Raw genomic sequence first — 13,306 nt, 5'->3', positions numbered from 1 at the left:
TCATTTTAAAGTGACAGTGTCAAATAGTTTTTGTCCTAAAATGTAGGTTTTATTTATAAATTTTATTTTGGTAATTAAGATACTAACCCTGCAACTGAGTCTGCATGTATAGCCCCCTTGACTTCTATGGAGCTCTACACAAGCATCCACCTTTACCCATCTCATTGTGGGATCAAAATTATTGGCCTTGATCATCCAATGTGATCCATGAAGGTGGAACCTTACGCCCAAGCACAGTTCAAATGAAGTAAGTTGGGCTCTCTATGGATGCAGAGGCTTATCTAGGCAGTTTTAATTGAGGTGTTATTTTTGCCTTACTGTTATAAAAGTAATTGAAACAAAATTTTTGGTGTGTTTAGATTTAAATATTTCTCTGCAGTGGTTGCAACCTAAGCAGGCTGCACTCTTAAGTATAGGCACTAGAAAGTGAAACTGATCTGAAAGTAACTACAAACTGTATAAACAATGAGGAGTACTTGTGGCACCTTAGAGACTAACAAATTTATTTGGGCATAAGCTTTTGTGGGCTAAAACCCACTTCATCAGATGCATGGAGTGCAAAATACAGTAGGAGGATATATAACAGTACATGAAAAGAAGGGAGTTGCCATACCAAATTGGGGGTCTGTTCTAATGAGACAATTCAATTAAAGTGGGCTATTATCAACAGGACGAAAAACCACTTTTGTAGTGGTAATCAGGGTGGCTCATTTCAAACAGTTGACCAGATTACCACTACAAAAGTGGTTTTTCGTCCTGTTGATAATAGCCCACTTTAATTGAATTGTCTCGTTAGAACTGACCCCCCCCCCTTTGGTAAGGCAACTCCTATCTTTTCATGTACTGCTATATATATCCTTACTGTATGTTCCTCTCCATGCATCTGATGAAGTGGGTTTTAGCCCACGAAAGCTTAGTCTCTAAGGTGCCCACAAGTATTCCTCGTTGTTTTTGCTGATTCAGACTAACATGGCTACCACTCTGAAACCTACAAACTGTATGTTTCACTTAATCTACTATTAAGCACCCAAGATGGGAAACTGAAAGAGTAAACACAACTTATGTACAACCTATTTATTATGGCTAAATTACATTTTTCAAAATTATTTCTGAGGTAGAGGTTAAAATCAGTATTTTAAAATAACCAATTTCCCTACTACTATAATAACACAACAGATTGACTGACCGAAATATTTTTTAAAACTACAATATTATATAGCCTGCTTGTTAGTTGTTTTGTTTTTTCATTTCTCTCAGCTTGGGAAGTCAGGTAGAAATTTTCACTTTTTTCTTCACATACTTTATACTCATATTTTGTCTCATGAACTAATACAATGCTGCAATGGGGGGTTGCAAATGGTACAGGGGAGTGTGTGTGTGTGTATTTAAGTTTACAGTCCAGTGTGGGTTTTAAATTAAAAAAATTCTCAGTTTTAGATCATGATAAAAATCTCTTTTAAAATCTAAAAGTTGGGTCCAAGGTGCCCAGCCACAACGAGCAAGGATTTTATTTTAAAATATGAAATAACTGCACTTGCTCCAAACACCAAAATCTTAATTGTGTGATAACAAAACTTTAAATTTGACATTGCTCAAACTAATTTGTAACCTACAATCTGCGCAATGCAGTGCAAAGAGGGTAATAGTTGTACGTCTTGCTTTTTTCCCCAATGACATACTGATTTCTGAAGTTAGATGTCACAAAGGGAAGCGGCTCTAACAGAGGATTAGGTTGGATTATGTGTAACGTGCTAATGCAAGATTATAATGTCCCATAATAATAATATACTGCTACAACTGACATTCTATTGTTTTGCAGTGGCTGCAAAGGGTTTGGTAGGACAAATTCTGAAGGTGGCATCATTCTTGGACGGTTAGGCACCACATTATTATTAAAGTGATGACAGTGAAATAATCTTAAACTACTACTCTCACAAATTTTAATTACCAGTAATGATGACACAGGGTAGGAAACTACAGTCTCCGTGCACAAGAACCAGAAATCTAACTAACCACGGAGTGTATTTTCAAACTCGAAATTTTCAAAAGTGATGGTAGGTGCCCAACGGGAGAGAAGAGGCTTGATTTTTCACAAGGGCTGAACAGTAGGTGCCCTCAGGAAAACTAAACCCTTGAGTGGTGCCGGAGGTTGGGCACCCAGGTGTGAGGCACCAAAAATCATGAGTCATTTTGGAAGTGCCTACTTGTTTTCGCACATCAAGTCGCTTGCTCACCCCGGCTTCAAGGAAGGAAGAGCTGCTGTAGTGCAGTGTCAGATACCTACTGTGCACCGAGACCAGGAGAGCCAGCAGCAGCAGCGCCACGCTCACAGCCTTCATCGCAGAGCAGCTCCGGCTGCTGTAACGCTCCCGCAGCGGCCGCACATGGGGCAGGGGCCGCAACCTCCACCTGCCCCCGCCCCCAGCTTCAGGGCAGGGACGGGCTCCCACAGGCCCCTCTTCCACACACCCCGGGCAGGGACAGGCCCCACCTCCCGGGCAGCAGGCACTGATGGCCGCGGCCACCTCAAAGGGCCAAGTTCATCCACTCCCCCCCTGCGGGCTAAACGGGCGCCTGCCGGCCCGCAGCGCAGGCTCGGCCCTGAAGCGGTTACTTAGCAACCGTTTGCCACCGAGCGGCCAATCCCCGCCTTCCGTCCCGTCTGACCTTCCACCCGGAAGTGAAGTGGCAGTTCACGCGTTCTAACCGAAGGGGCTGAGGGAAGGAGGGCGGGCACGCACCGGGGCGGGGGGTGCCAGGGAGCTGCCTGCAGGACGCCCCTTGCCCTGCGAGGGGAGGAGCCGGGCAGCAGCAGCAGCAGGTGGGGTGGTTGGGTGGAAGCCGCAATCCGTAACCCCGGTGTGTTTTGGGTCGGACCCCCTCCTCCCAGAGCCCAGCCTGCTCGCTCTCGACACAGAGCTGCTTCCCGTCGGGCTCGGGTGCGTGTCAATTGCTGTGGCCTCTTCCCGCCCTCCTCCTCCTCCTCGGGGGGCAGGGACAAGCTGCACGCGGGCCCTTGGCACGCGAGCGCGACTCAGCGAAGGAGAGGCAGGATCCTCCCATCTCACAGCCACACCTGGGGCCGCAGCAACAGGCCAGGGAAGGATGTTACACGGCATCTCCTCCCGGCTGTGAGCAACGTGTCGCACCTAAGCACAGGCGGCCGCGGGCTGGGGTGGGGGGAGAAAGGGCTGAGATGTGCCGCCGAATGGGGGAGGAAGGAGATTCGTCACGAAACAGCTGTGCAGAGAAGCCTCCCCCCCGGGGGCTGGGGAGACTGTACGCCGGGGGCACCCCCAGATAGCAGTCAAGCGACCCCCACCCCTTACGGGCAGCAAGGGAGCCCCCCTCCCCATAAAGAAGGGCGCTTGGGGAAAGGGAGGGCCTCTCCCTTGTCCTTCCCTGGAAAGAAGAGGCACCTCCCTACTGCTCCCCCATGGAGGGAGCCACCCGAGTGTTTCCCTCCCCCACCACACACACAGAGAGGGGACCCACCCCGATCCCCTCTGGATGGATGGCGACGCCTCAGAGTCGCCCGGCTCCCGCACGCCTTGCCCGCAAGGAGGGAATCACCCCGCGGCGAGAGAGTCCACCATGGCCCGAGCTCACTCGTGTGCCCGGCGCTGCCCCCGGCCTGTCCCTTTAAGGCCCCTCCCCTCGGCCGCGGCGCCGGAGCCCGTGTGCTGCGAGCGGCCCGGTGGGGCGGGGGCTGATGAGCGGCGGCTGCCGGAGCCAACGGGCCGCGGGGAGGGAGGCGGGCGCTGCGGGGGTGTCGGGTTCGAGCGAGGCGTGACCCAGTTGACAGGCGCTGTGAGCCGCTGGGCAGGAGCGAGCCGTGCAGGGGGACACAGGGGACGGCCGCCGGGTCAGCGACGCCCCCCCCTCCACCCTCCCATCTCCGGTGAGCCTGGGGAACGTGCAGCTCAAAGCCGCCGCCAGCCACAGCACCATGTACCCCAGCAACAAGCGGAAAAAGCTCTGGAAGGAGGAGAAAGGTACCAGCCCCTTGCAGCCCGGTCTCCGCCGGGCAGGGCACCCCATCTCCCCGCCGGGTGGGGAGCCCCTCTCCCTGCCCGCCCGGTGCGGGAGGTACTCGCTTCCCCTCAGCCCTACCTCTTGTCTGTCCCCCTTGCCTAGTGGGCCAAGGTGCCGACCCCCTTGTGCTCCTGCTGGGCAGCGTAACCCTCCCCCCGCCCCAGTAGGGCAGCTGGTAGGTCCTCTGGCCCCACGATCCTTCTCGTGGGGGGGGGGGGCAGAGTGGCCCTTCGTCTCCTCCTCCCCCGTCCCCCTGCTGCTATCTCGGTGGGACAGGGTCTCAACCCCGCCTTGCTGTGCTCGGTGAATGGTTCTCCTGGGTTTTGAGCTACCCCCCGCCTCCGTGGCTCTGAGGTGTGAGCTCCCTAGTTGCTCTTATGCCTTGAATTTCTCTATCCTCTTCCACCATGTGTGGGTAGGGGTGCTGGGGATGCTTCCCCACCCCCTGGTTTGAAGTAGTAACAACAATACATGGTTTCCATGGTTTCCATCAGCAGCACCCCCACTATAAACATTGTTCCAGTACCCCTGTTTATGGGTCATTCCCCCCCTCCACTTTTCTCTGTGCTGCACCTTTCTCTGGGGTATGTGTCTTTACTCCCAGTGTTTCTCTTCTCCAACCACCCCTGTGTGTGTCAGTCTAGCCATGAGCCTCCTTTCTTTTCTTTGATATATTTTGGCTATCTTTCTCAAACAATCACCCTTTTCTTGTATGTGACTTCTCCTTTTCCTTGCATTCTCTCTGTCCCTCTCTTTTCCTTTACATGACTGTGGATTCTCTCCCTTCTTAGACCCTTATTCAAACCTGATCTTTCTCCAAAGAGGCTATGCCAATCAGCATAAACAAATATTTGTATTTTGTGTGCTTACAACAAAACTTGTTTTCTTGGTTTTTTTACATAGGGATGACATGTCAGATAACTGTGTGCTACCAGGGGGAAAAACATGAATAAAAGTAGAGTGTTTCTTGCTACCCTTACCCCTTTTATTTTCTAGATCTAGGCAGGAAAACACATCTGCAATGCTACTTATCACAAAACAGACATAGAATAGAGAGAGAAATCTGAAACAAGTTCAAGTGCCCAATAATTTTTTTTTAAAGTAGCTGGGGGAGGTTGGAGGGAAAAGAGAGGGATACTAAATGGCAAACTAAACACTTAAATGGCTCTAACTGAGGGAAACATTTTGAAACCAAATATAACTTTAAATCTCACAAACTTATTTTTATCAAATGCTAGTTTTGATTTGAGGCCATTTAAAATGGAAGAAGAGAAAAAGGTGTTAAATTGGAAAAATATAGGTGAAATATTTCCTCTATAAACTACTTGGTAGAAAAAGTAAACATTCCATACAATGTATGTAAAAAGATAAAACTAAAACTGATTCTACTGCTATAAAGTTAGTCATATGAAAGATTGGTATGTTTCAGGTAGGTGAGAAATAAAATTATATAAGATACTAAATGAAGTGTTTAATCCAAACATAACTCCACCACTTTAACTTGCATGACTTTTTATTGTTGTGTTTAACTATTGAACATGGATAGCAGCTTAAATAAAACTTATTGATCTTCTTGGCATGAACCTTGCAATAGCAGCTAAGTGAAATCTTCATTGTAGAAAACAGCTGAACTCCCTCCTGTGAAAAATGTTTCCCTTTAGTAAGGGAACTGACATTTAGAACTGGATCCTACCTTCAAAACTCTGTCATCAATCTCATAGGAGAGTTGTTTTTTTTTCCCCTTCTTAATTGGAAAAAGAGCAACTTGTCCGCAAACACTGAATAGCCATCAAGCTGATCTTGCAATTTTGGTCTTATTGTATTGACTGTTTTGAAGACAATCCAAACATACACAGAATAATAGAAACAGTACAAAATCCTGTTACCAATATCCTCTAATATAAATTAGTTTAGTTGTTTATCCTGGAAAAACTCATGTTGACGTTCTATTTGGTGTTCATATAAAATGAAAAACTACACTCTTAAACAGCAAACAAGTATGACTGACAATGTAAAATATTGTTCTCTTTCTCATATTTTGTTGTTGCTGTTTCTTCTACCATAGGATTCCTATAATTTATTATCAGTAAGGTGGTACATGGAGGCCAGGGCCTTGTTGTGCTAGATGCTGCATGAACATAACAGACAGCTGCTACTTGAGAGAGAAGACTTAAGTCTAAACATAACTCCATATGGGGGGGGGCAGGTGGGGGGAAGAGCAAAACAAATACATAATCAATCTGCCTGAGGCTAGCCCAACTTTTTATGTTTCACTTAAATGTACAAGAAGTTATTTATGTGGCATGGGCTCTACAGGCAAAAACTACTTTCCTGAGCTGAGATTTTTATCTTACATGCCTGATGTTATTGTTCCTACTTGCAGTGGATAAAATGACAGTCAAATTGTTATGGGCACTCTTAATTTTGAGCTCCCTTCTATTGATGAATATTCAGTATCTTAAATAAATGATCAAGCAATACTAACTTCCTGCAGAAATGTTAATGGAACGCACTTGGTTTACTTAGGGGCATGTGAGGAGGGGAGAGGTTTATAAAACTTAAAACTGTGAATGCTTTCTCCCATCTAACAGAGAGAAGAAATAGGGGCTTCACATTTGCAGGCAATTACTGTACCAAAGTTGATAGAAGATTCCTAAGCATGAGCAGCATTCTATTAGGAATCTCAGCCCTTTCTACCTCTGGCATTTGTCAGGGGAGCTTCTCATCAAGGGTCTACTGTATATCTGGGATTTGGTGGTGAGGGATGCTCCTACTTCATCATTTCTATTGAGACTGTCCATTAATGTCTAGTAAATGTCCTTAAGCCTTGATTAATATCTCTCTCTCTTTTTGTAGCTGTGTTGGTCCTGGAATATGAGGATATGAGAGAGACTGGGTGGGTGAGTTGATGAAAGAGACAAGCTTTTGAGCTTACATACCTGAAGAAGAGCTCTGTGGAGCTCGAAAGCTTGTTTTCTTCGCTAACAGAAATTGGTCCAATAAAACATGTTACCTCATCCACCCTGTCTCTCATTTGATTACTAAATGTCAGTATTGCAATGTCTGTATTGTAGATGCCTAGCTTCTGGATTCTTTTTTTCCCCTGGTTGTCTTCCTACCAGGTGAATACCTGCAGTGCCTGTCTGTGGCTGGTATGCATTCACAAGCTGCAGCAGTTTGAAATTGACCTTTTTTCTTTCTGTTTCACTCTTTACCTGGATCTTACAATTTCACACAAGAGCCGGCTCTCTGCAAACTAAGGAAAATAACACTTCATTGATTCACATTTGAGAGGTGATATTTACAGCTGTGGATATTAGAGACTTTTCTGAGAGCTTAATTTTAACAGAAACTGATAGTTTAGGACTACACTGCTCCACACGAGTAAGTTTCAAGCCCTGCAAGTAATAAAGATGTAGAAGAATTTTGTTCCTTAAAGGCAACAAATTACTTGTACCCTTTTCACTAAAATTCAGTAGAAGTCTGTTTGCTTGTCTGTCCTGCAGCTCTGAAGTTTTGAGTGTTGTCTATAGTACCAATTGATCTCTGCAGTTTCAGGTTCATCTTTCAGTAGTACCTGTAGCACACGTGAAATATTTGTATTCTGTGTTCTCGAGGATTAAACAGTTGAATTACATTGAAATTTTATTGAATAATAATCTAATGACATTGATTTTTTAATTTTATTTCTAAAGGTCCAATTAAGGTACACAATCATTATGTATTTTTTCCAATCCTCCAGGTTAAGTTGGTTTAAAAATGTATTGCAATGTAAAAATCTTTAGAATAAGAGGGAGTCTCCTTTTATACTGAGAAGTCAAACTTTGATTATTGGACTTCACAGTTTTGTAAATTCTCCTTAAAGACCGGTATCTTTTAGGTGATAGAAATTTCTATCTGAGCAGCAGCCTCTCCATCCTGCTGAATCAATGTGCCTCAAACAGGATCTGAAAATACAATTTTTAGATGGAGAGTAACTCCTTCCCCATGTCTGTCTAGTCCTGGGCCTTGACTAAGAGCAGCAGATATGATATTGGACTAAGATCTCAAGAAGGAAAAAACATTTGGCTGCTTCAGATAATGTTAAACATACTTGTATGTGAAAGTGAACTAAATGCTTTTAGATAAACTTAATTTGTATTACGTAGTTCACTTGTTACTATACCCAAATTATGCTTATATGGAAAATGATTGCCAGAGGCTAGACTTGAAAACAAGAGTACTGGTGTGCTCCACAGTATTGTGCCACTTTCTTTTTATGGAAGAGAGAATTTATATAATGCAATAAGAAGAAAGGGGGTTAAACAATCTTATTATAACATTTTATATAGATGAAGTGGCTTCCCCCACAAAACTGGGATTTATTATGCTAATAGAATACACAGAGGTTGAGATTTCATCATCTGCCTTTCCTATCACCCATGTGACTTTGGCATATGGGTTGGAATAGCAGCTGCAGCCCTTCCTTTCCATTTGGATGGAGCAGACCCACTGAAGTTTTTAAAACTCAGGAACCTGGGATGGCACTTCTGGCCCCCTCCCCTTTGTTGTCATGCGTGCCTTTCAGAATCCTCAGTTAATATGTCATGAATACTAGTATAGGAACCTAAGATGGATGTGGGCCTGATATTAATAGAGATCAACAGAACACTGGATCCTGAGAGGACCAAAGGTCTAATCTGTGTTTCTAATGCATATTGTCATGATAAGTGGGTATCTCAGGATAATATATTAATACAACACGAAATGGATAACAAAGATTTTAACAGTGAAGTGTAGTCTGGGGTTTTGCGTCACGTTACGGCTGACTTATTACAGTTGTTACAATCACCGCTAAAAACATTCTCGGTCTTTTGTTAAACCCACAGAAAAAGAAGGAAAACAATTAAAGCATTTGAAACTTAAAGAAGTAATGCTTTCATTTTAATAATTGCCCTCTTCCTTTAGCTGTAAGAGTCTTTTTTTAAATAAGGGAAAACCCCTGTTTTGATGATCTCTTTAGATTATATGAATTGTCCGTTTTTTAAGGTGAGGGTGTTATAAATCCAATCCTGTTTCTTTTAAGACAAAACAAAATGATTTCCCATAAGAATAATAGCAAAAATAGGAAATGTGGCTTTTGTCTCTGATGCTCTCTTGCTTGCGACCTAGCTGTGAGAGAAGTACAGGGAAAGCACATGGGTTTATCCGTCACTGCAAGACTTGGAAAACAGCTACCAACAGCAAGCTGTTTTTAGGCATTACTTTTAGCTTCCCTTTCTGGTCACAGGTTTACTACAGCAGGGTTGCAAATAGTGGAATTATCTTGTCTGTCTAAGCCAGGCTATCTTTTTGCCTTTTGTTCAATAAAATAGGAAAGAGGATAAATGAGGTGGGGATGGAAAATGACAAGGAGGGGATGGTGTTAGGAACCTAACATCCCAGGTGGTGGTCACGATTTATCTGATGCTGGTGGAGGTGGTGATTACTGGTGAAGCCCAGCTCGGGGAGAAGCTGGGTAAGGTGTAAAGCCAGGAAGTTGGCCACAGAAAAAGGCTGCAGGGGCAGAATCTGCAGTCACTCTTTTGGCACAGAGATGAGGGTGGGAGGAAACCCAAAGGGGAGCAAAAACTGTGGGATCCTGTCCCTAATGAAGAGGTTTACCCAGAGGAGTTGCAGGGCAGAAAGTTAGTGGAAAGTAAGGTAGGCAGAACCTCAGGGAAAGAGCAGCAGTGTTTGAGACCATGTAGTCCTTGGCTGCTGAGTATAGGGCCTCTGGGATGGAACCTGAAGTAACGGGTGGACCCAGATACATCTACCAGTCACTGGGAAGTGGTGCAGGACTATTGAATGTGCCATACAGACAGCTGGTTTAGTGAGATTTTGATACCCTGAAAGGGGGGGCAATACAGTGACCTAGTTGGAGGGCTGAGTCCTAGAGAAAGCACCCAGAGTCCTGGAGAGCGAGAGGGGCCATAGGGTGAGAGAGACAGAAGGGGGTACTAATCCAGATGCGAGCTAATTTCCACATCACCCACAAAGGAGCGTCCTCAGCAGTGAGTGTACTCATCACAACTAGCCTTTCTATCTCTGGGTCTTGTTTGCTTTTTACAAACCATTTAAGTAATGGGCTGTTGTTTTGGACAGTTGTAGGATACAGACCTCTGCACCTAAAACCTCCATCAAGAAGGTAATGGAAGATGTGTGCAACCAAAGAATGGAGGTCAGATTGTAGTTCAGTGTATCAGCTTACCAGTCGGAGGACATTTTAGGGCTTATCTACACAGGCATTTTAGTTCGTGCTGAGTTGATGCGTACTAGTTGGTATGCAATATGTAATCTGCAGTAATAGTGTGCAAATGAGATAACTGTGTCTTGTTTCAATGCACATGATTGTGTACATGTGACGGGATTTGTGTGTGTGGTTTGGCATTTCAGGCGGTTATCCCATGGTCCTTTGCTTCATTGCTGAACTGTGTTTATTCTGGCACTTTGTTTGCGGTGCATTGTGGAATACATAGTGGAAGCCAGTAGAATTCTGGGAGTTGGGGGTCAAACTCTGAAAATCCCATGATTCCTTGCCCTCTGTCCTGTGATTACTCTTTCTGGGTGGGCTAGCACCATTTGTTGAATTTCTGTCGGCCATCCTGGATGCAATAATGCTCTGTGCCAGAGTGCTGGCAATCATGAATACACAGAGACTGCTTGCACTTTGGTTGAGTTCTCAGCATTGGGTGGCTTTGGCTTTCAACCACTGAGCAGCTGATGTGGCTACAACATCTGCAGCAGCAGAGAGAGAGAAAGAGGAGGAGGAGAATACGAAACAACTGGTACTACGTGAGCTGTTCCTGGAACACAGTACAGAGTTGTTTCTGGGCTAGGGGAAAACAGAATCAATGGGTGGGAAAGCGTCTCATGGTGGTGGTGTTTTGCAGAGCTGGGATGACCAGCAGTGGTGACAGAATTTCAGGATGGTGAAGGCAACCATTTTTTTGAAATCTGTGCTGAACTTGGAACTGTGGAGGGAGCACACTGCCATGTGGAATCCCATGCTTATTAAGAAAATGAGTTGCCATTGCCCTCAGGCAGCTGGCCACCCCTGACTGTTACTGGTCTGTATCTAACCAATTTGGCTTGGGAAGATTGGCTGTTGGGGGAGGGAGGCCTTTCTCATGCAGCTATGTGCTATTATGCAGGAGGTATTGTTGTGCTGGGCTACAAAGCTTTATAACGCTTAGGAGATTATTGATGTCTTTGCACATACGGCGTTCCAGAATAGTATTAGACCCCTGGGTCCCATCATTTGCTTCCTGCACCAGATTTTGGAGTTCATAAGCGGAGAAAGGGCTATTTCTCCAAGGCCTGATTGTCCACCAGAGCAGGTTCACAAACATAAATGCAAGGTGGTCTGGAAAGGTCCCTGATGTTAGGATCTTTTAGAATCACCCCTGTTCACCTTAATGAATCACAGTGATCCTGAGGGCAGACTCCTCATGGACATTAATGGTGTGGAGATTGCTCAGGTCATCCTGGGAGATGGAGCTTATTTTTTTATTTCCCAAGCTAATGAAGCCATTTACAGGGCACTTGGACAGAAGAAAGGAGCTGTTCTACTGTTGCCTTAGTAGTTGCAGAATAACTGTGGACTGTGCATTTGCCCATTGGAAAGTGAGATAGCACTATCTTATGACTAGGTTTGACGTTGCAAAATGACATCAGCCTACGATCATAATTGCATGTTTGTTGCACAATATTGGTGAGAGTAAGGGAGAAAGTTTTATTAGTTGGAGGCTGAGGTGCAGATATTTGCTCAACACCATGAGCGGCCAGCAAGGCATCCACTGCGAAGTATAAACCACCTTAGCAATAATGTCAGGGATGCCTCTTGTTTTTACTTTGAGTCTGGTGCCTGAAAATGTGCAGCTGTCATCCCTGAGAAGGTAGGGGTGGGTGATGATTTTTATGGGAAGAGATGTTATGGTACTCTTTATGCTGTGTGTGCTTTTGAGTTGAAACAAACAAATACCTTTGCCCTTCCCCCAATCTGATTCTGCTGTTAAATTGAATTTTTTTGTGCCATGCATTGCAGAAGCTTTGACTTTTTAAATGGTTTTATTGTAAGCTTATGCCAGTAAATAATAACGAAAAATAAAATGTATAAACATTACAAACTCTGCTTGTAGTGATTAAAACATGGAGGAGAACAAAGGAGAGACAAGATGATGGTGATCAACAGGCAGTGGTGCTAGAAGGAGGGCTTTGGAATGTTTGACCTCTGGGAGGCATCCTCGGACAGAGGACTATTCTCAGGGGAAATAGACTTCTGGGATGGAGGTTGGCACATCTGATTAAAAGAGCTTTAAACTAGGAATTCAGGGGAGACTGTTTAGAGGTGCTCATGTAATCTCCATGCCCGATTCTGATACTGAATGGGAGGGAAAATCAAGTCAGAGCAGATACAACAATGGAGAAAAGAACAGCAGAGGCTAGGAGAATAGACATCAAGAGGAAAGAGTCTCATTGGTATTCGTGAGCAGTCAGGTGATGCTGGCTGTAGAATAATTGTACTTAATCGCGGGGAGGAATCTGGGTGAAGACGAGCAGAAACAATTAAGATGTCTACACCAATTCAGAAGTCTGGGTAACAAAATGGAGGGACTAGAACTACTGGTGCAGGAAGTGAAATCAGATGATATAGGGATAACAGAAATCTGGTGGAACAGTAGTCATGATTGGAGTACAGGTATTAAAGGGTATGTGCTGTTTGGGAAAGATGGAAATGAAGGTAAAGATGGTGGAGTAGCATTGTATTTTAATGACGAGGTAGACTTTAAAGAAGTTAGAAGTGATGGTATGGACGAAATAGAATCTGTTGGGTCAAAATTACATTGTGGGAGGGGAAGCTTAGAGAGAGGCGCAGAACCAGGTAGGGAGCTTTTTGGTCCCGCCAACCCCAGCACCAGCCAGGGTCCTGGGCCACATGCCACCACCCTTCCCCAGCATCTGTGGTGCCTCCAGGCAGGCCCTGCCCAGGTTTTAATCGTGGGTGTTTTTAGTAAGTCATGGACAGGTCACGGGCCATGAATTTTTGTTTACTGCCCGTGACCTGTCTGTGACTCTTACTAAAAATACCCATGACTAAAACGTAGCCTTACTTATCAGTGCTGAATTGAGTGGAAGAATTACTTCATGTCTTGCTTACAGCACTCCTGCTAATATATCCCAGAATGATGTTGACTCATTCAACTGTATTATATTGTTGAATCGTATTTAGTTTGATCCACTATAACTG

At 44.8% G+C, this 13,306-nt stretch overlaps 2 protein-coding genes across 2 annotated transcripts in view; one reads left to right on the top strand and one right to left on the bottom strand.

Moving 5' to 3' along the window:
* SEL1L2 (SEL1L2 adaptor subunit of SYVN1 ubiquitin ligase) overlaps nucleotides 1–2,602 on the bottom strand; it is a 77,190-nt gene extending 74,588 nt beyond the window's left edge. Inside the window, exon 1 of the mRNA XM_077812044.1 lies at nucleotides 2,285–2,602. Within this exon, the coding sequence (XP_077668170.1) occupies nucleotides 2,285–2,339 (55 nt within the window). The 5' untranslated portion in view covers nucleotides 2,340–2,602. The remainder of the gene's footprint in view (nucleotides 1–2,284) is intronic.
* A 1,180-nt stretch (nucleotides 2,603–3,782) lies between these two features.
* MACROD2 (mono-ADP ribosylhydrolase 2) overlaps nucleotides 3,783–13,306 on the top strand; it is a 1,333,771-nt gene continuing 1,324,247 nt past the window's right edge. Inside the window, exon 1 of the mRNA XM_077812043.1 lies at nucleotides 3,783–3,995. Within this exon, the coding sequence (XP_077668169.1) occupies nucleotides 3,950–3,995 (46 nt within the window). The 5' untranslated portion in view covers nucleotides 3,783–3,949. The remainder of the gene's footprint in view (nucleotides 3,996–13,306) is intronic.

The sequence above is a fragment of the Eretmochelys imbricata genome, chromosome 3 (assembly GCF_965152235.1).
Source record: "Eretmochelys imbricata isolate rEreImb1 chromosome 3, rEreImb1.hap1, whole genome shotgun sequence".
Lineage (NCBI taxonomy): Eukaryota > Metazoa > Chordata > Testudines > Cheloniidae > Eretmochelys > Eretmochelys imbricata.
This window is presented reverse-complemented; position numbering and strand designations above follow the sequence as displayed.